Consider the following 21676-nt stretch of genomic DNA (forward strand, 5'->3'; position numbering starts at 1 on the left):
GAATCACCAGCAGAGCTCAGGCCCCACCACAGACTAATTAAACCATAATCTCTGCGGGCAGGGCCCAGGCATCTGTACTTCTTTTAAAGTTTTCCAAGTGATTCCAATGTACAACTAAAGTAGAAAAGTCCTACTTCAAGTCATAAGCCTGCCTGTAACACAAGCACAAAAAAAAAAAGAAAAAAAAATTAGCATTTGATAGACTTACAATAATTATGACGTGAATCGCTGAGCATGTTAGATAATTTATATAAAGTAAAAAGACAGTAAACAAAAATACATATTGCTAATGTTTTGATTGTATTCAAATTTTTATTTTTGAACAAAAAACTTAAGACAATGATTTTAAATAATAAAACATATATTCTAGACACTTGTCGAGTTTTTTTTATAGACAGCTTATTAAATTTGGACTCCTACAGTTCTGTTGTGATGCTTTCTTCAACATTTATATCATTTCTTACCATTTTATCATCACTCCAAATTTGCTACACAAAGAATCACTCTGTCTGCTTATGTGAAGTTTCACTTTCAGGAAATACTCCACTACCACATAAAGCACATACAGAACAGTCTTTTTTTTTTTTTTTTTTTAAATATATTTACAAAACACAAGAAGTCTGTTCAGCCATTTTGGTTTTGTTGTTACATTGCCCAAACTGAGATCAACATAAAGCTAAGTAATAAGCAAGCTTTCATTTCAGCAGTGCAAATGATGGCATCAACCAAACTTCATTAAACAAACCAACAAATTACAAACACAGTCAGCAAAATTCAACTTGTGTAATAATGACTTAAAAAAATAGACGCATAGTGGGTCACAACTAGACTGGTTTTCACTGTGCAACTTTCCTAAGGGAACAGTACTACCCTATTCACATAAAAAAAGGACTATGCATCAAAGCCTTTGTTCATGAAGAAAATGCCCTTCAAACAAATTCATCATAAGGCAAAAAAGAAAAAAAAAAATGGATGAAACATTTTGGCCCAGAGAAAAGCTTAAATATAATGTGTATACATAGTATATACACATTTATAGATATATTGCAATTTAAACCATGTGTATAGTCGTTAGACAATTAAATGAATTGGCTCAGTGAAGTGGAAGTGTCCATTTTCTATAAACATATAGTTATTGCTAATATGCTACACAGTTATGCTTGGACATGGAAAGTGTATAACTTAGAATTTACAGCTGCCATATTGCCAGTGTTAGCCCTGCAGTATAGGCATCCATATGGACAACATGCCACCCAATTCGGAAGAAAAAGCAAGACTACTACTACCAAAAAAAGAAAGAAAGGCTTATGCACTGTCCTTTACATTTTTCCTTATTTTTTTAAAACAAAAACAAGTCCAGTTCACCACAAGTTAAGCACAACCTGACAAGCAAGTTTAGCGGCATGATGGGAAGAGAGGAATGAAATACAGCATGCATTTACAACTAGCATTCATCTAGTCTATTTTGTCATACAAACTGGAATACAAAAGTCCAATTTAAATAAGACTAGACTAACTGTAATAGTAAAAAAACAAAAAACCACACACACAACACACACACACAGTAGACTTAGTTTGATACTGATTAATTTTAACAATAAAATTCATCTTGTCCCCTCTTAATACTCCACTGCAATTTATTTACTGATGGCTAGAATATTTACTTACTTAAAAAAGATATTGAACACCTGTCATGAAATTACATTCTTATTAACAATAAGACATACTGTGTAAGAAAATAGCTCATGTGCGAAATGTGTCTGAAATGCTTTTTTCCTCACAACTATCAAAACATTCACTCACACTAAAACAAAACCACTCCCAGTCCCCCCCTGAAAAAAGTTACGGAAAGACAGGGTAGGTTGGGTGAGGAGCAGGGAAGGAAAGGCTTAGCTAGACTAATTACAGCACAGTGATTAACAATGGTTCAAGACGGAACCAACAAGAGTTGGTCAAAAAGATGCCTTCAATAAATGGCTACAATTAAAAACCAAACTCAGCCACTTTTGGTTCATTGCAGTGAGACCGAAAAATATCTCTCACAGATTCATATAAATAATAGACTCCAGCTCTTTTATTCTTTTTTAAGTTTTTCTGTTTGTTTTTGCAAGACCTATCTACCTTATTACAATTTAAACTTACTCTGCAACAACTACAAGAGGTAGGCATAAAGCATGAAAAAGTTTCTCAGTACCACACTGTGGGTTGTTCGCTGAACAATAACATTCACTGTAGACACAAAAACTGATTACCTTCCAGGCTTTTCTAAACCCCAGAACAAAGCTGCTGCCCTCCCATAAATGTTCTAAGAGTGTGTACTCACAAATAAGAAACTTTTTCTACTGAAGGATACTGTCATAGAGTTTGTTGCAGAGCATTCATATATATGTGTGTATATATATGTATATATTTATTTAAAAAAAAAAACATAAACAGACAATAACAAAACAAACCCAGCTTCCTCGAACTAATTCTCTACTTCCACAAAATAAAGTGTACCATTTGGCCAAGACTATAGATTTTTTTTGTGTGTTTGTTTTGTATTTTCTCTCACAGATGCAAGTGCCATGCAAAATAAATTAAAGAACAATTACCAAAACATACATGTGATAAAACTATTGAAGGTAGATCTTTAAAAGCATTTATATAAACATAATTTATAATACTTCTCTTTTTTCCTTTATATACAGTCACAGAGCTGTAGTTATACATCTAGGATTTCCTCTGCTGTGCCTCCACAGCGCAATCTATAGCGACCAGTTCTCCAGCTTATAGTAGGGTCCCATAATGCCGACAGGAAAATGTATATTGTCATGGATTCGCGGATGAACCAAGCTACAGCATAATCAAGTTTTGAAAAACACAGTGCGCCACCCTAGGAATTTAAAAAAAAAAAATTAATCTACTGACCATTAGGCTAAAATAACTAAAACACAGAATTTTTGGATTTCACTCTCCCAAGTATACTACATACAATCAAGTCTGCTTCTTTAGATAATTTAACTGCCATGCGACACCATTTAAGAAAATGTTAATGATGAGTAGAAGCAGCTTTACCTGCTAACCCAAATTATTCTTAGTTTGAATACTTTGATTTGCTTAACATCATTTTTTGGAGCCTTCCTAAAAGTCATTTTATAACCAACTGAAAGTGGCAAATCAAGTTAAGTTTTGCATCAACATTCCATTAGGGAATGTTTAAACCTGATATTAACCTTCAAGTGAGAAGCTGAAGATTGGCTTAGAGAGATTTTCTTCAATCTTTTATAAATGAAAAGTTTTAGTTCCGCCAAGTAATTGCCAACCTTTTCATGCTCAGCCACATACCTGGACACCCCTGAGTTGAATGTAGTCAAATATAAACCATGCCAGGCAATGACACATGAAAAATACCATAATATCCCATCTGAATACATGGTGGGCTGCCCATCCAATAATTAAACTGGCAACAAAGCATTCTGAAATTGGCTCACAAATTATTGTAGCAGGAAGCATGTTAATTCGCAATTTGGTCCACCTAAAAAAATAAAAAGAATTTCCTTTCAAGAACAGGCTGGTTTCAAGAGTTATCAGGTTTTCTCCCCAAAATGATCAATTCTTTACCCTTTTATATAAAACCCCTCCTCTTCAGAGCATTTTCTAGGAATCTCTTTTCTATTTTAATTTAGTACACAGAAGTCTATAAATTCATTTAAACAGCCTACACTCTGATAAAAAATAAAGCTTTAAAAAAATTTAATCAAAGTGTAAAAAAGTTAGAAAATCCAGGTTAACATACAAAAAAATTCAATCAAAGTCCCATCTCTTTTTGAATGCTTTCAGTACTACACATCAAAGAAAATATATTTAGATATAACATTTATTTTAATACAGAAGATAAACTCCCTCTTCTGGAATTAAACTAAACAAATATATGACCTTTAGATTTTTATTTTACCAAGTCAGACCATGTAACAATTACACTCCTCACCCCCCTTTCTTTGAACAAAGTACAAAAAAGAAGAAGAGAGAGAGCTGATTTACCTGATCATTCTGCACTGAAACTGAGAAATTGAATATGAGCCAGAGTTTTGCATTGCAACTTGAGTGGACATTGCAAACTTCCATCCTCTGAAAATTAAGATAATTCTACAATGAACTATGATGATGAACAAACTCTATGAACACATGGCAAGCATGACTGGTTGTGTGTTTATTCATCACTGAGGAGAGTAAGCAATTGCTGGTGTTCAGAGTGAACCCAGTCCTCGGGCTTCTTACATTACTTACGGTCTACTGTACTTATGGATATTTTAGCAGTTATGTTGGCCCATGATAGTTACATCTTAAGAGCTGGAAAGAACTACAACCCCTGTACTTTATGGTTTAAGAAACTTAAAATGCAGTCTTTCTGAAAGTACACAATGGAGAGTGTTCTTTATTTAACAGTTTAATCTCTGATCATTACTAACCCTTCCAAAAAAAGGAATGTGTGTGTGTGAATATTCAACAAGAATATAAACAAAAAGTGGCATTATGTATCTCATTACAAACACTATGAAACCATGAATCCATGAACACCATCATGAGAGAATTTTTTTAAACAATCTTTAACTTTTAAGCATGCTTTTAGTAAACTACCACACAAGGCAGTGACCCCTTTTAAAAATAAGTAGTATTTTGTGATAATAAGTAGTATTTTGTGATAAGAGAAATGTTAAGTCAACTGTTATGAATCATTAGGTGGCTTTTTAGCAAAGTATCAAATAATCTAGCAAGAAATTTTAAATTTTTGAAACGATATTCTTTAAATGTTCACCAAGTGGCTTAGGACTGCACTGATATTTTTAATTCTTCTAAAACACATACAAATTTACATCTATACTAAAGAAAATTCACAATCACAGAGAAGTGCCCTTTTAATTACTTCAAACAATATTAAGGTGGAGAATGTAGAGGAATCAGAACATTTCTTTGCTTCATTGGTATATATCTATGAATAATTAATATGACATACGCTATATATTAACCTACTCTGTATTCACTACTAAAATATAAAATAAAATTGTCCTTACTCCATGGGTTTAACAAACAGAATAAACCAACAGAAGTTAGGTACTAAAAGTCTATGATCTAATTTAATTCAGTCTTACCGGTCAGCTATCGCTTTGGCCATAAAGTAATCTTCAGCAATGTATTGGGCAAAAGCTATCAGCCCTCCTGCTTGATCTAATACATCCTTTCTCATTAAGCAAGACATTCCTGTCACACATTTAAAACCAGTTACATTGGCAGAGATATAGGACCTTGGATGGGAAGTTCCAAAATACACCTGCCAAAAAAAATACAGATGTATAAAATTAGAATTTTATGTTGTAAGTATTATGTATATAAACTATTTTTTCCTAATGAATTATCTTTAAATGTGATTGAATGAATAGCCTATTATTCTTATATAAACCACCTGAATAAAAAGTGGTATACGCTAGTGTTTACATATAGCAGGCAGTAATTTCTTATTTGATTGACTGTTCTTATAATTATCACCATTACAAATAAATATTTACTTTTAGGAGAGAAAAGCATATTCTATTTGCAAATAAATATTGTCTTCCCTAAAACTGTGAGATTCAGTTTGGATAGAAAATAAGATAAAAATATCATTCATTATCGGCATATAAACTATTAACAAATACTTAATGTATTGCGTCTTTAAGATGTTCACATAAATACATATATATATAATAAAAAGTAATACATGGTATATCAACTTATAAGATAGTTAATTCCTTTAATCTCTTATTTCCCTTTTTTGTATCCTTTCATAGCCAGAAGCTTCCTGCCCCAGGCACTGAGCTTCTTCCCAATTATCCCAATTTTATTTTTCAACATGTTTCTTATAAATAAGGCAGGTATTAACATTCTATTTCCCCTCTTACTGCCCTTTCCCTAGATATGCTATGAAGTCATGAGATATACAAGATGCTAAATCAATGGCAGAAAAAGATGGTCATCAACCTTACTTATTAGAGCCATAAAACCCTATTTATTATTTACATCTTAGATACACTGCATTTTCTAGTTAGTTTGAATTAGACAGCAGTCATCTTTCTCATGACAGGAGTTACAACATGCATAGCCTGAAAAGATTTTAAGGGGTGATTAAGTAATTAATCTTACTGCCTACCCAACGCCCAGACTCCGATGAACTCCTGGTGTTTATGGAACTGAATCAAACCAAACTTGAGACCAGAAGCATCCATCTTAATTCTTTATGCAATTACTAAATAAGGATTCAGGAATAAGGTGGGACTAAGGACTGGTTTCAGGCTCCCAGGACTTCTTTACAGACTGCAATCACTCTTCTGGCCTATCTCCATCCACTCTTAGTATGGCAGAGTGCCCTCTAAGGATTAAAACTAAACTAAGTGGGTGTGTTCTGGGAGATGTTTACCACTGACATATACATCAACTTGGATATTTCTAAAACAAAAGTACAATGTGATAAATAAGAATATGCTGCATCAAATTTTAAAGCAGCTACCCAAAGTATATACTAGAGGCAGGGTATACTTCTGTTTCTTTCACTAAACAAAAACTCTGGTTTTTAAGACTAATGCTTTCCTGCACTAGGACAAATACATTGCTAGGCAATATTAAGAAAGAGTTCATGGTTCAAACTGCCAAAGGTCAATGTACCTTTACCCTCTTTAGATCTGTGGCAATCATAAGATGGCAATTCAAGAGAAGATAACTGCAGATGACGTGAAAGCAAGTCAACGTCTATATAGAGACTAAAACCATATATCCTTCCCTTATAACATTAAGACAAGATTTTCCCCTGAATGTTTAACAGTACACAATGCTTAGGTCAATTATGGGATGCACATGTGACAGATTAGGAAACAGCCAAGAAAAAACTACTTTTATTAATGATACGGGGAAAAGCTTACGAAGTGAAAGAATAAGATAAAAACTGTTTTTAGAGTACTATCTCAACTATGTGTTTAAAACCCCAACCAAAACCCACTGCAGTTAAGTTGATTCTAACGCACAGCAACCCTACAGGACAAAGCAGCACTGTCCCATAGGGTTTCCAAGGCTGTACATCTTTACGGAAGCAGACTGCCACATCTTACTCCTGCAGAGTGTCTGGTGGGTTCGAACCACTGACATTTTGGTTCACAGCCAAGTGCTTTAACCGCTGCCTAACCAGGGATTCTTATGTATTTTAAAAGGCACTTAGAAAAAAAGAACCTCAAGTGCCAAAATGATTTAAAAAACAATTTTTTTAAATAAAAACTTCCTCTGAATGGTAGGGTTCGGGTGATTTTCTATTTTTGCTTCCTATACTCTTCCATAATTTATAGTTCCCTACATACAAGTTTGTACTCCTTTTATATACTGAAGGAAAACACAAAATAAGTTTCTCAGCTATTAGAAATCTTTAAAAGAAAATCAAATAAATTTTATAATGACTTGAGTAAACCTTTCCTTTTTTTTTTTTTGATATTCAGACAGTCCCTGGGTTACAAACGCCCGATTTACAGACAACTCATACATAAGAACATACTGCCATAAAGCCTGTTGTATTAAAAATTTAAGTTAAATACAATGGTTCGTAATAACGAACACATGCACTATTTTGTGATGCTCATGAAAACGCTGAGTCATTTGAAAGTGTTTCTTAAGTGTTTTATATGTATTGTTGTTAGGTGCCATTGAGCTGCTTCCAGTTCGTAGCGACCTCATGTACAACAGAACGAAACACTGCCTGGTCCTGCGCCATCCTCACAATCGTTGCTATGTTTGAGCCCACTGTTGCAGCCACTGTGTCAATCCATCTCCTTGAGGATCTTCCTCTTTTTTTTGCTGACCCTCTACCAAGCATAATGTCCTCCTCCAGAGACTGATTCTTCCTGATAAACATGTCCAAAGTATGTGAGACATAGTCTCGCCATCCTTGCTTCTAAGGAGCATTCTGACTGTCCTTCTTCCAAGACAGATTTGTTCCTTCTTCTGGCAGTCCGTGGTATATTCAATATTCTTCACCAATACCATAATTCAGAGGCATCAATTCTTCTTTGGTCTTCCTTATCTGTTGTCCATCTTTTGCATGCATATGAGGCGACTGAAAATACCATGGCTTGGGTCAGGCGCACCTTGGTCCTCAAAGTGACATCTCTGATTTTCAACACTTTAAAGAGGTCTTTTGCAGCAGATCTGCCCAATGCAATGTCGTTTGATTTCCTGACTGCTGCTTCCATGGGTGTTGACTGTGGATCTAAGTAAAATAAAATCCTTGACAACTTCAATACTTTGTCCATTTATCATGACATTGCTTACTGGTGCAGTTCTGAGGACTTCTGTTTTCTTTATGTTGAGGTGCAATTCATACCGAAGGCTGTCGTCTTTGATATTCATCAGTAAGTGCTTCAAGTCTTCTTTGCTTTCAGCAAGCAAAGTTGTGTCATTTGCACATCACAGGTTGTTGACGAGTCTTCCTCCAATCCTGATATCCCATTCTTCTTCATATAGTCCAGCTTCTCGGATTATTGCTCAGCATACAGATTAAGTATGGTGAAAGGATACAACCCTGATGCATACTTGTCCTGACTTTAAACCACGCAGTTTCCTTGTTCTGCTTGAACAACTGCCTCTTGGTCTATGTACAGGTTCTTCAAGAGCACAATTAAGTGTTCTGGAATTCCCATTCTTCACAATGTTATCCATAATTTGTTATGATCCACACAGTCGAATGCCTTTTGCATAGTCAACAAAACACAGGTAAACATCTTTCTGGTATTCTCTGCTTTCATCCAAGATCCATCTGACATCAGCAATGATATCCCTTGTTCCACATCCTCTTCTGAATCTGGCTTGAATTTCTGGTAGTTCCCTGTCAATGTACTGCTGCAAACACTTTTGAATGATTTTCAGCAAAATTTTACTTGCGTGTGATATTAATGATATTTTTCAATAATTTCCACATTCTGTTGGATCACCTTTCTTTGTAATGGGCATAAATATGGATCTCTTCCAGTCAGTTGACAGGCAGCTGCCTTCCAAATTTCTTGGCATAGACGAGTGAGCGCTTCCAGGGTTGCGTTAGTTTGTTGAAACATCTCAATTAGTATTCCATCAATTCCTGGAGCCTTGTTTTTGGTCAATGCCTTCGTGCAGCTTGGACTTCTTCCTTTAATACCACAAGTTCTTGATCACATGCTACCTCTTGAAATGGTTGAATGTTGGCCAGTTCTTTTTGGTACAGTGACTCTGTGTATTCGTTCCATCTTCCTTTGATGGTTCCTGCATCGTTCAATACTTTGCCCATAGAATCCTTCAATATTTCAACTCGAGGCTTGAATTTGTTTCTTCAGTTCTTACAGCTTGAGATATGTCGAGCATGTTCTTCCTTTTCGGTTTTCTAACTCCAGGTCTTCGCACATTTCATTATAATACTTTACTTTGTCTTCTCGAGCTGCCCTTTGAAATCTTCTGTTCATCTCTTTTACTTCATCATTTCTCCCATTCGTTTTAGCTACTCTATGCATAGAAAGGTAAAACAAACATTTGACTAAAACCAAAACCAAACCCACTGCCATTGAGTCGATTCTGACTCATAGTGACCCTATAGGACAGAGGAGAACTGCCCCACAGAGCTTCCAAGGAACAGCCGGTGGATTCAAACCACTGACTTTTTGGTTAGAAATCAAGCTCTTAGCCACTTTGCCATCAGGGCTCCAACCAAACCCACTGCCATCAAGTTAATTCCAGTCATAGCTATAGGACAGAGTAGTATTGCCCCATGTGGGGTTTCCAAGGAGCAGCTGGTGGATTCAAACTGCTGACCTTTTGGTGAGCAGCTGAGCTCTTAACGACTGCACCACCAGGGCTCCACTTGACTAACTGACACTAAATAAGAATTTTGTACCAGTTCTGACTTATCTACAAAGTCTACTTAAAGACAGACTTAGGAATGGATCTCATTCATAACTCAGGGACCACCTGTATTTGAAATACTTCATGATATTTAAAAATGGTTCTTTTCTGACTGAATCTTTAAAAGAACTATATACAGCACGTACTTTTATGCAGTCAGTAGTCTAGAACTGAACTCCAGAAGTGAAAGTGAGGACAATAAGAAAAAATAATATACTCTGTTCAGATGGAAATAAGATCACAGGGTATTTCCTTTGCACATCCATGTACTGCCAGTGTGCAGTCAGTTCAGCAGTGTGATTCCAGGGGGTCCAAGAATTTCCTCACTATTGAAAACAGCTATTCTCAACTAGTACACAGTAGGTTCCCAAAGAAAGTTAATGCAATTAACTTCAGGTAGCTAATCCCAACTCTTACACGTATAATAGTCTCAAACTTCTTGGAGATTACAGAGATCTGATAACATATCAGTTATGACCACCATACTTACCTGTTCTAATGTGGCGGCAAAGCCCTGTCTGTCTGCTACATAAGGCAGCCCATGAACCAAGCCTACTTTCTCTGTCATTTGATTAACCATGTCAGTAAGTGTGTCTGGAATTACTACAATAAAAAAAGTAGGGGGAGGAGAAACATATTTTAGTAAAATGTTCACTAGTATAGGATATATTTTGTGAGTTTTTATTAAATTCTTTTTAACATTTGGATCTAACAAGATGAATCTTAATAATCTTTCTGAGCATAATACAAAATTACAAAAAGGCATAATTCATGGTAAGCTAATTTACTCTACACGTTGTCATCTCTATACCTATTATGTACGAGAGGCAGGATACACTTTGAAACCATTATCCCCCTTTTCTGAACCTCCACACTGGAATTATGGGCAACGTGTCCTAGTGGAAAAGGCACAGGAGCAGAGGTCAAAGTACCTTGGATCTTGTGCTGACTCCCCTATTCTCAAACCATAGAACTGAGCCTTCACTGCCTCAGTTGATATAACATGTATCCTATTTCATAGAACTGTTAACCAGAATGGAAACAAAGATTTGTACACAGAAAACATAGCAAATATATGATAGCAAATAATTTAAGATTGCAAATGTGGAGAATGAGCATAATCTCTAACCATGAATCAATAGATTTGTAATGGTCCTGATTAATTGGTAAGAGGACTACTGTCTTAGTTATCTAGTGCTGCTATAACAGCAATACCAAGAGTGGATGGCTTTAACAAACAGAAATTTTATTCTCTCACAGTTTAAGAGGCTAGAAGTCTGTCTGAATTCAGGGCACCAGCTCCAAGAGAAGGCTGTCTCTCTCTGTCGACTCTGGGGGAAAGTCCTTGTCATCAATCTTCCCCTGCTCTAGAAGACGAGCATAGAACGGTGCTGGGGCCAACTCGAACAGTGAGAGAGCTGAGTGCCTTTGCACAGGAGGCTTCCTGCTGGCTGAGTAGGATGCCTCCAGGCACTTATCGGTGAAGATAGGCTTGCTGACCCATGGAGCAAGAAAGCAGAGCCAGGAGCAAAGCATGTCCTTTGGACCCGGGGTCCCTGTGCTGAGAAGCTCCTAAACCAGGAGAAGACTGATGACAAGGACCTTCCCCCAGAGTCGACAGAAAAATAGCCTTCCCCTGGAGCTGGTGCCCTGAATTCAGACTTCTGACCTCCTAAACTGTGAGAGAATAAAATTTCTGTGGTTAAAGCCATCCACCTGCAGTATTTCTGTTATAGCAGTACTAGATAACTAAGCTACACGTTTATTAATTTTCGATTTTGCATTTTAAACTAATTTAAAAAAATAAATCATTGTCCCGTCTTCAACAGCAAACATTTCATATCATTTACCTTAATTTTTTTTATGCCCTTCAAATATTTAAGAACTAAATCTACTATATAAAACAAAGTGTATTTGAATCTCAAATACTTAAATACTCATATTTTAGGGCAGTGGTTCTCAACTTGGGGTAACTTTGACCCACAGGAGATATTCTGCAATATCTGGAGACATTTTTGGTTGTCACAAGGCTGGGCTGGGGGTTAGGGGTGCTACTAGCATACAGCAGGTAGAGGACAAGGATGTGCTAAATATCCTACAATGCACAGGGCAGCTCCCACAACAAAGAATTATCCAGCCCAAAATGTCAAGAGTGCTGAAGTCAGGAAATCTTACTCTAAGGTTAAGATTGAGGTCATCAGAATATAAGAGGTTTACAGAACATTGAAATTAATATAAACACATATTAATACAGGTAAATATAAATATCTAAAATTTTAATGCAAATAACTAAAATCGCCTAAGTAAAAAGCCATGTATATAGTCTAATAAATGTACGTATTCTAGTAAAATATGCACCTATTGATTTCTACCTCCTTGTGTGAGATACCATGTTATTGGAGCCACAAACAGATTAAAGTAAAAGATAAGAGACACACAAACAAGAGAAAAGCTACACACAAGAAAGAACTTGTTAACTGTATAATGGAACATGACTTTTTTTTTTTTTTAATGGCTGGAATTTTCTCCTTAAAATGAAAATATTTTTAAAACATATAATGTTCTAGGTTAGGATTAAAAATCAAAATCTTAGTATAACTTGACATATTACCATGAAATAATGCTGAGATAAATTGCTGTATTAAGCAAACAAACAAAAACCTGATAAATTTTCAGATTGCTTTTGGCATTTTATCAATGAATAACTTTATAAAATAAGAAAAACCTTACCTCTTATTCCACTATCACAAATCCATATAAGATCATATTTTGCAACTTCATATCCTGGCATCAAATTATTAATTTTAGGATTAATGCCAACCTTTTTGCCACCTAAAAATGTAAAGGCACAGAAGTGAAAGATACACGCAACATTAAAGATACTGTGTATTATACAGATAATGGTAGCAAGAAGTGAAACACAGTTGCACATTTTAATAATTAAACTAACATATTTTTACGTTATTCTTTACATTTCCTATTCTTCTTAATAAATATTTAAAAATTGTTCTTTTTCAAAAGAAGAATTACGTTGTTCACTCCTGAACTACCTTGCATTAAGAGTAAATATGAATCAATATTTAATGCCAAATATACCTCTTCAAGTCTTCACAAAAGCCCGTAGGGATTTTAGAAAAACACTCTTTTGTAACATAATAAAACTGTTTATTCTATCACTAACTCTCAGTTATAGTCAATAAAACCATAGAAAAGGTCACACATTAAAAACAGTAAAGAAACAAAAATAATAGACTTTCAAGTTTCACTGACGGGTGTAACATGATTTGAGGTACTGTTTTTACTTGTTATTTTGTTAATCCCAAATATGAAAAAAAAAAGCTTCAATTTTATAACTTAAGTTTTCTCAGAAGGATATAAGTACCTTTCACTATGCCAACAATCTTAAAATGAACATGCTAATAACTTCACTGGGTGGCCAGCACCTTAATCTATAGTTTAATGTAGAGATGATTACTGAAACAGGCAGTCCCCAGATTACGAACGAGTTCCATTCCTAAATCTATCTTTAAATTGAATTTGTACGTAAATCAGAATAGTAAGGTATGGTTCATATCTAACGTCAGTCAAATGTTCGTCTTAGTATATAGTATATAGTGTATCTTTCTATGCATAAAAAACATTAAAGAAACACTTCCAGATACACTAAAACATCTTTAACATAATAATACAGTAATAATAACAATATTTTGATGTGCATTGCAAAGTAGTACCCGAAGCATTGTATGTACCTCAAATTTTTAATGTAATAGGCTTTACAGGGATTGGTTCATAACTGTGGATTGTATTTAAATCAGACGTTCATAACCCGGGACTGCCTGTACTTAATACTACTAAAGAAAAATGGTTACTGAAGAATTTGTTACTTACCTATAAACAATCTAGCATCCACATTAGGATATTTTCCAAGAAGCTTCTTACATACATCAATGGCTGGATCATCATGATCTTGTACACAAAGGAGTACTTCATACTAGTCAAAGAACATATTTTATGTCAACCTCTTTTTTTAAAAAAAATAAGCATTTATCAACTAGCATTTATTGACTGATTAAAAAGCACTAGAAAAGCAAGCAATTAAACACATAAGTTTAAAAGTTAAGAGCGTATTCATAATGGAGGCAAACACTTATGAAAACAAGTGCTGCTTTAATTGAGAGCAGTTCCTCCAGAACAGGGGCCTGTATGCAAGCAGAAGGAATAATGAAGAAATTGGCAGCACCCACAGTTGAAGTCCTGCCATTCCTACACAGGCATGGCCCAGTACTTCATCTGGATTGTAAGCCTCTTCATGACTGTCCTTCCTTATTGATGAAGATCTACTAAATGCTCACAGGGTGCTTAGCAGTGTAATAAGCAGCATAGAGAGCAAGAAAAATAAACAACAGCCTCTGTTATCTAGAAGCTTTGTATCTAAGCTTAATATTACTTGATGAAGGTGCTATAAATTATATATCAAATGCCATGATGATAATTTTAAACGGCTTTTCTAAGCTCTTTACATGAAAAGGACAAAGTGAGATTAGATTTTGTCGTTGCATATATTTTTTTAAATAAAAAAATTATTTGATTTGATTCAAAATGTACCACTCTGAAAAGCATGCTTAGCCTTCTAACAACAAAAACACCCAGGATTTTATTCAGCCTAGTCAGTCCTATGTTTAGTCTTTGATGGTAAATTAAGGAAGTTATTTCTTAGCACTTGACAGGCTGTGTCAAAACTACCCTGGGATATTTACTAAAAATAGACAATAATAGGTTTCATTCTTAGACTTCTGAATCAGAATCTCTGGAGTGATTCTGACATGTAGCCAGGTTTATAAATCTTGAGCTAAATCCTTAAGGTTCCAATTTACTGAACTACTAAAAAAAATTTTTTTTAAGTATTCACTTTCACACACAAGGATGCTAGCTAGTATACTATTTTGTGGCCTGTATATTCTATGTAACAATATGTTACAGAAGTGGTGATAAATTCATGCTGACTCAGTGACAAATTCCCTACCAAGCCCTCTTTCTAAAGCTGGCTAAACATTTGTAAGCACAGAAGGGAGATTAATTATGTCCATGAAAATAACAAAGCTATGTATTCTTAAAATAATTTTAAAAACTAAGGACACAACTATTTAAATCTCTAAGATTACAGAGGGGCTAACTCAGGTCATGGAAAGATGGGAAGGTCTTTTTTATTTACTTCTATTGATAGGCATACTCAATTAAAAAGTAAAAGTATAATGTTTATAATGCCTTTGAGCACAATAATAAATTACCATTTTCCTAATATATATTATCAAGGCTAAAACTGGCAATAAATAAGAGAAATTTGTGGTTGAGCACAAAAGGTCCAGAACTAAACTCAATGAAGAAGGTTTAGGTAATAAGGTAAGATTTTTTTTTCAAGTAAAAAAATGATTTCTCAATAATTAAGTAGATGTTGCTGTAAAAAAATAAGCATAGCATGCTTACAAAAATATCTTGGGGGGAAGGGCGCAGTTGGCAAACAAACATAAAAGGTATATGTTATTTGCATAAAAAATACAGTATTCTATCCAATAACTGTCTTTAACAGTGACTGATCAGAATGGCCATTCTAGAGGTATTAAAACCAAGTTTACAGTTATTGCCTCTCCAGAGACCAGATAAAACCTGAGAATGGGAAGGGCACCCCTGAAATTTCCCAAAGGGCTGGCTCTAAGTTGTATAAAGCAACAGTCACTCTTCCAATGCCATTCTCCCATCCTGACTCTCAAAACAATGTTTGGTCCAGCCACTCAAAGGCAATGACCTTAACAGCAAAGATTAGAAAGATTAAGTGACTTTCCAAAGGGTAAGAGTAACAATGAGCTCTCCTACTGTAGTAAACTGCTTTGCCAGCCTTGCTCTAAAGAATTCTTTGTTTTTCCAAACCTAGCATAGTTCCTGTACACTCTTATAATTTATGCTGTTTTGCAGGTATGAGGGAATACAGTAAAAGGAAATATTTATATGCAATGCAATTCCATAAAATATAACAAAAGAGCTAATCCTGCCTTTTTTCCCCCAGTAAGAGAAAATTTTGTAAAATATAGTACTAGAAATGTATTCAATGGGAGGAAAAAGGCTATACGCTCTCTCTTCATTTATCAACATGGTTAGGTTCCAAAGACTAGGTTGCAATGCGAAATTGTTATGCAAAAATGGAAGATGACCATAACAGATCACAAAATGGATGATGACTACATCATTACATAATTGCCAAATTGAATTATATAGCTGCCAAATTACATCACTACATAACTGCCAAATTACATCGTAACATAACTGCCAAACCACTGATAATCATGGCCCAGCCAAGTTGACACATAACCTTAACCATGACAGCCAGCGTAACTCTCACCTCACACCTCGGCGTTTGTTACTGTCAGATGTATGCCATTAATGAGCAAAATAGTCAGATGGTAGATTTTTTTTTACTGTGGTAAATGTGAAATGTCGAAAACGATAGTCAATGAGTGAGGAAAAGGTGTACTGGGTTACATAAAAAAAATTTGAGAAATATATGGTATTAAGAATATAAGCAAGGAAGGTATAGTTTATTCAAATGCAAGGTTTAAAGTTTTTATTTTTATTGATTAATCCTCTTAAACCTAATTGCAAATTGCAAACAAATACCTTCTGATTAGACTGCTAAAGAAAATTCACATTATCTAAAAAATGGTCAGAACTTTTAAACATATAACTTCTGTTTGTTTCTGATACTGAAAATTATAGCAAATTAGAGGTAGCATCCCAAGTGTTTTCTAAAGTACAGTAAAACCTGTGAAAGCTGGAAACTATGTAAGGCGGACAGCTGCTGGAGAAGGAAAACTCAAATATTTTCCACTAAAATGAGCGATACAAAAGTCGTAAGACTGCATCATCAAAGGCAGACAACTTGCAAGATCTGGACAAACAAGGCCAGTCCTGTAGAGTTCCAGCTCTCATAGATTTCACTGTACTGTATTAGGTTTTAACCAGAAATTTTCATTTTTGCTAAGATAATCACTTTTGTGTCTTCACAGTTTGATCAACTATTTTATTTACTAGGATCTCTGTATTAGAATAGTTAATCACATCAACTACACTGCAACTGGCAAAACACAAGATATTAAGTCAGTTAAAGGTTTTCTTAGCTAACACAAAAATAACTCTTCAGATATGTTTCACACTATGTAAAAGATCAGGCATATGTGTATTGTGTTAAAAAAAGTGTTTATTTTAAAATACTGCACTTTTACTTAATAAATCTGGAAGAGACATAAGCTATAGTAAATTCTACTCTAAATGGACACAGTATGAATACATGGAATCTAGTAATAAACCTCAGAAGTTAATTTAGGTGAGAAGGTTGGCCTCCATCAAATCTTTAGTAAGGTTGCCATATAAACAGCTAAACTGTCTAATTTTCCCTTTTTCTTTTCAAAAAGTGAAATGACTGAAAGACTGAGAACAAGAGAGGTATTACAAATTGGGAACATTCAGTCCTCTGATATTTAAGAACTGGATATCTAAAATTGCAACAATCATGAATATTACTTTTTGCCTTTATGAATAAATTTAATGTATAAACATTAGATTTAGAGGTTTAAATAATATTAGAAAAATTTCCTTACTGATTCAGCTGTATAGATACGAGGAAGGTAAGCTTTTTACTACAGTAAGATAAAATAGAAAAATGTTTCAATACATATTAATCAATTACATTGCATAATGAGTAAGAATCTTAAATTACTTACAAATAACTACTGTACACGTTTTCAAAAAAATTTTATGATAAAATTTTGATTACAATAGAATAAAGCTCTATGTAAGAACATAAGAATGGACTTAAGACTACAAATGCCTAGAACATTCTCTGGCACACAGTAAGTGATTAATGTATGTTTAAGTTAATGTATTTGTTCTGGCTAACTTTTGAGTAATAGATAGATGCCAGCTATGAGATGTTTTGTAAAAAAAGTGCTCTGAATTCAATTTTTGACAACTAATGTTGAATACTTGTGATCTATTCTCAAGTATTTGATAATTTATACAGTTTTTTCAAATTTGGTAAATTCCTCATTTGTCAGATTTAATAGTTTTACTATATGTATTAACAACACTTCTGCTTCACCTTTCAACTGATCCTATTTTCAGGTTCCTTTAATGCCTTGGTGGAAACCCTGGTAGCATAGTGGTTAACAGTTCAGCTGCTTACCAGAAGGTCGGCAGTTCGAATCTACCAGGCGCTCCTTGGAAACCCTATAGGATAGTTCTAACCTGTCCTATAGGGTCGGTATGAGTCAGAATAAACTCAATGGTAATGGGTTTAGTTTTTTTTTTTTTTTGGTTTTAATGCTTTCTTATAACTATTCAGTTATAAAACAATTCCTGTTAAGGACAGTTATACTCCTGAAAATGAGGAATGCAAAACGTGGCATTGGACTTGTAACATTTAAAACCAACTGTACATTTAAAAAAAAAAAACACAATTAGCATAACCTCACTCTATTAATAATGCTGATCATTAATTTTAGAAGCTCTCCATATGTTCAGAATTTGCTGAAGTTAAGTCATTAAGCCACCTTAGATGTGGATTATTGAATCTTCTGCTACCCTCTCCCCAAATGCCTTCTTCTATTGTGATACTGAATGTGTACTCAATTTTGAGAAAAATGAACCATATTACTTTTTCATTCTTAAAATTTTTCCAAAGAATATGTAGCAACAAAAAGGTGGATTTATGTTTAAAAAGCATAGAAACCTCCAGGGCAGGTAATATAGCAATAGTCTCACCAAAATTTAAACCTAGAAATTCAGAACAAGTACCAGTAGTAAATCTTGTGTGTGCCCAAAATTAAACAAAATTTTTAAATGTTAATATATGTTCTATTTTTTTTTCTCAAAATGGTCTATAATGTTTCAAATCAATGAGAGAGGCAAAAGTTATCTCCAGAATGAAAACATTCTCATATTTCTGCAAAACAATTCTCATGCTCAAGAAAAAGCAACACTAAAGTGGGCTGTTTTGTGACTAAGGAGCTCTGGTGGCACAGTGGTTAAGCACTCATTTGCCGACTTCAAGGCAACATGGCGCTATAGACAGAAGCACCATGCTGTCCCTCCATAGCAAAGACCCAAAAAATTAAGTCAAACAGGGACAAACATCAATCCTGAAACCCTAAGCATCAAATGAAGAGATAAAGAACTCAGCCAAGCCCCAAATGGAATAAGAAACTGGCAGAGAACAGAGAGCGAGGAGAGATACGTGCAGAGGTCCCCATCAGCTAACGCATCACGGATTCGCCATCTTGGACTCCTGTTGAAGACTGGAAAACAGGGAGTACCGGAAAGCAGCTTCATGGAGCTCCCAGCAGGAGACAGAACAACCGGTAACCAGTGCCATACACTTTCCCACCCCCCACCCTTCTTCACCCCCACATGACCTCCTCTGCTTCCTGCGGCCACAGTCTCTTGGCTGGGAGGCGCCGGCTTCAGCCTTGTGCTGCTTAGATTCCACCCGTCCACACTGGCAGGCTCCCTGAGTAACATTTGTTTGTTGCTCATGTTGCTTTTTTCTGCTTCTTTTGGTTTCTTCCATACCTCTCGCCACCTCCCTCTCCTTTCTCTCAAATACCTGGCTCTGTGTGCCATCTTTGCTTCTTCCTGAAAGGCTGTGAAATGCCGCTAGACTGTGGAACTGCTTCCCGGCCTATGCTGCCACACTGGTGGGATCCCCAGGGCTTTTTTTGTTTTGATTTGTTCTGTTTTGATTTGTTTGTTTTCTTTTTCTTTTCTCGGCTTAGGAGTCCCTTCTAGCTGGGCTGTACTGTGCGGCTTGGGAACTACTTCCTCAGTCTGCACACAGCCGTGTGGTGGGATCCTTAGGGGCATTTCTTTTTTTGTTTTTTTTGTTCTCTGTCTTCTTCCCTTTTTGTCTTTCTTCATTTCTCAGTTTCTCATCTCTCTATACTTACCTTCTCTTCCTGTCTCCTGAATACCTGGCACTCTGTGACACCTCTACCCCTTCTAGCCAGGGCGTACTTCGCAACCTGGGAGTCACTTCTCCAGTCTTCACAGCCGCACTGGTGGGATCCCTCGGGGCTTTTCTTTTTTCTAATTTTCTTTTTTTCTTTTACCTTTTTTCTTTCTTTTTGTTTTTCTCCATTTCTCAGTCTCTCATCTCTCCACTCCAATGGCAAGCTCCCTTAGCACTCTTTTTTCTTTGTTTGTTTTTGGCTCCTGTTTCTCTCTCCACTCTCTTCTCTTTCCTATACCCACCTTAGCTCCACACATCACAATCTCCCCACTCCTTCCTGCCTACCTGCACCGTGCACTGAACATCACACCCCTAAGCAGCACAGGCACAGCCTACCAGAACCTGCCCTGCACTGATTCCCAGCCCGCCCTGTTGGCCCTTATATGTACCACGAACTATCCATCCCAGCAACTCCCCTTCAACTGGACCTGCCCTGCTGCACCACACCTGAGCAACTGACCCTGCCCATTGGACAAGGAGGTGAAAAGTATCGTGCCCACAGATGAGCAAACAACAAAGAACGCATAGCCTGCCTGCTCAGACATAACCAAATAAAACAAAAAAGCAGGACGAAACTAACAAATCTACAATCAATAAACAAGGAAAATAACTACTGAATGTCCCAAAGACAGCAGACAGTATCAAAACATATTAAAAAAACAGGACAGGATGGTTCCAGTAGGCTTTCAAAATAAAACACCAGGTGACTTTCCAGTAGAAGAAAAGGCACTAGAACTACCTGATAGGGAATTCAAATCTCTAATATTCAGAGCCATCCAAGAGTTGGAGCAAAAAGCAGACAAAAATGAGGAAAAAAATAGACAAATTCATGGAAAATACAGACCAAAAACTGGAATAATTCAAGAAAATAATACAGAAACAAAATGCTAAAACAAATTCACAACTAGAAATCATAGAAAAACAACAATTAGAAATCCAAGATAAACAACAATATTTCAGAAATGGACAGTGTCACAGAAGGGCTGAGGAGCAGGTTTGAAATGATGGAAGACAGGATCAGCGAAATTGAAGAGAAACACTTGCATACAACTCCATTTGAGGAAAAATCAGAAAAAAGAATGAAGAAAAATGAAGAAACCTTGAGAATTATGTGGAATACAATCAAAAGCAGAAATTTGTGAGTGATCAGAGTTCCAGAACAGGGGGAGAAAATGGAAAACACAGAGAGGATCATTGAAGAACTGCTGACAGAAAACTTCCTCTATATCATAAAAGATGAAAAGCTGACCATCCAAGAAGCTCAACCAACCCCAGACAGGACAGACCCCAAAAGAAAATCACCAAGGCATATCATAATCACACGCGCTAAAACCAAAGACAAAGAATCCTGACAGCAGCTCAAGAAAAATGAAAAGCCACATACAGAGGAGAAACAATAAGACTAAGCTCAGATTATTTGGCAGAAACCATGCAGGCAAGAAGGCAATGGGATAACATATATAAAACCTTGAAAGAAAGAAATTGCCAGCAAATAATAATATATCCTGCAAAACTCTCATTCAAATATGATGGTGAAATTAGGACATTTCCAGATAAACAGAAATTAAGGAACTATGTACAAACCAAACCAAATTTACAAGAATTATTAAAAGGAGTCCTTCGATCTGAGAACAAACAACATCAGACCACAAGCTGAATCTAGGACGCAGGATCATACCAGCCAGATATCAACCTAGGAAA

At 35.6% G+C, this 21676-nt stretch overlaps 1 protein-coding gene across 1 annotated transcript in view; it reads right to left on the bottom strand.

Annotated features, from left to right (window-relative positions):
* Nucleotides 1-287: 287 nt before the first annotated feature.
* The window catches only part of UGCG (UDP-glucose ceramide glucosyltransferase), a 46320-nt gene continuing 24931 nt past the window's right edge, over nt 288-21676 (bottom strand). Inside the window, exons 3-9 of the mRNA XM_004372163.2 lie at nt 13810-13912; nt 12652-12753; nt 10412-10524; nt 5133-5311; nt 4024-4110; nt 3328-3517; nt 288-2875 (exon numbers count right to left, since the gene is read on the bottom strand). Coding sequence (XP_004372220.1) covers nt 2705-2875; nt 3328-3517; nt 4024-4110; nt 5133-5311; nt 10412-10524; nt 12652-12753; nt 13810-13912 — 945 coding nt within the window. The 3' untranslated portion in view covers nt 288-2704. The remainder of the gene's footprint in view (nt 2876-3327; nt 3518-4023; nt 4111-5132; nt 5312-10411; nt 10525-12651; nt 12754-13809; nt 13913-21676) is intronic.

Source organism: Trichechus manatus, unplaced genomic scaffold (assembly GCF_000243295.1).
Source record: "Trichechus manatus latirostris isolate Lorelei unplaced genomic scaffold, TriManLat1.0 scaffold00016, whole genome shotgun sequence".
NCBI lineage: Eukaryota > Metazoa > Chordata > Mammalia > Sirenia > Trichechidae > Trichechus > Trichechus manatus.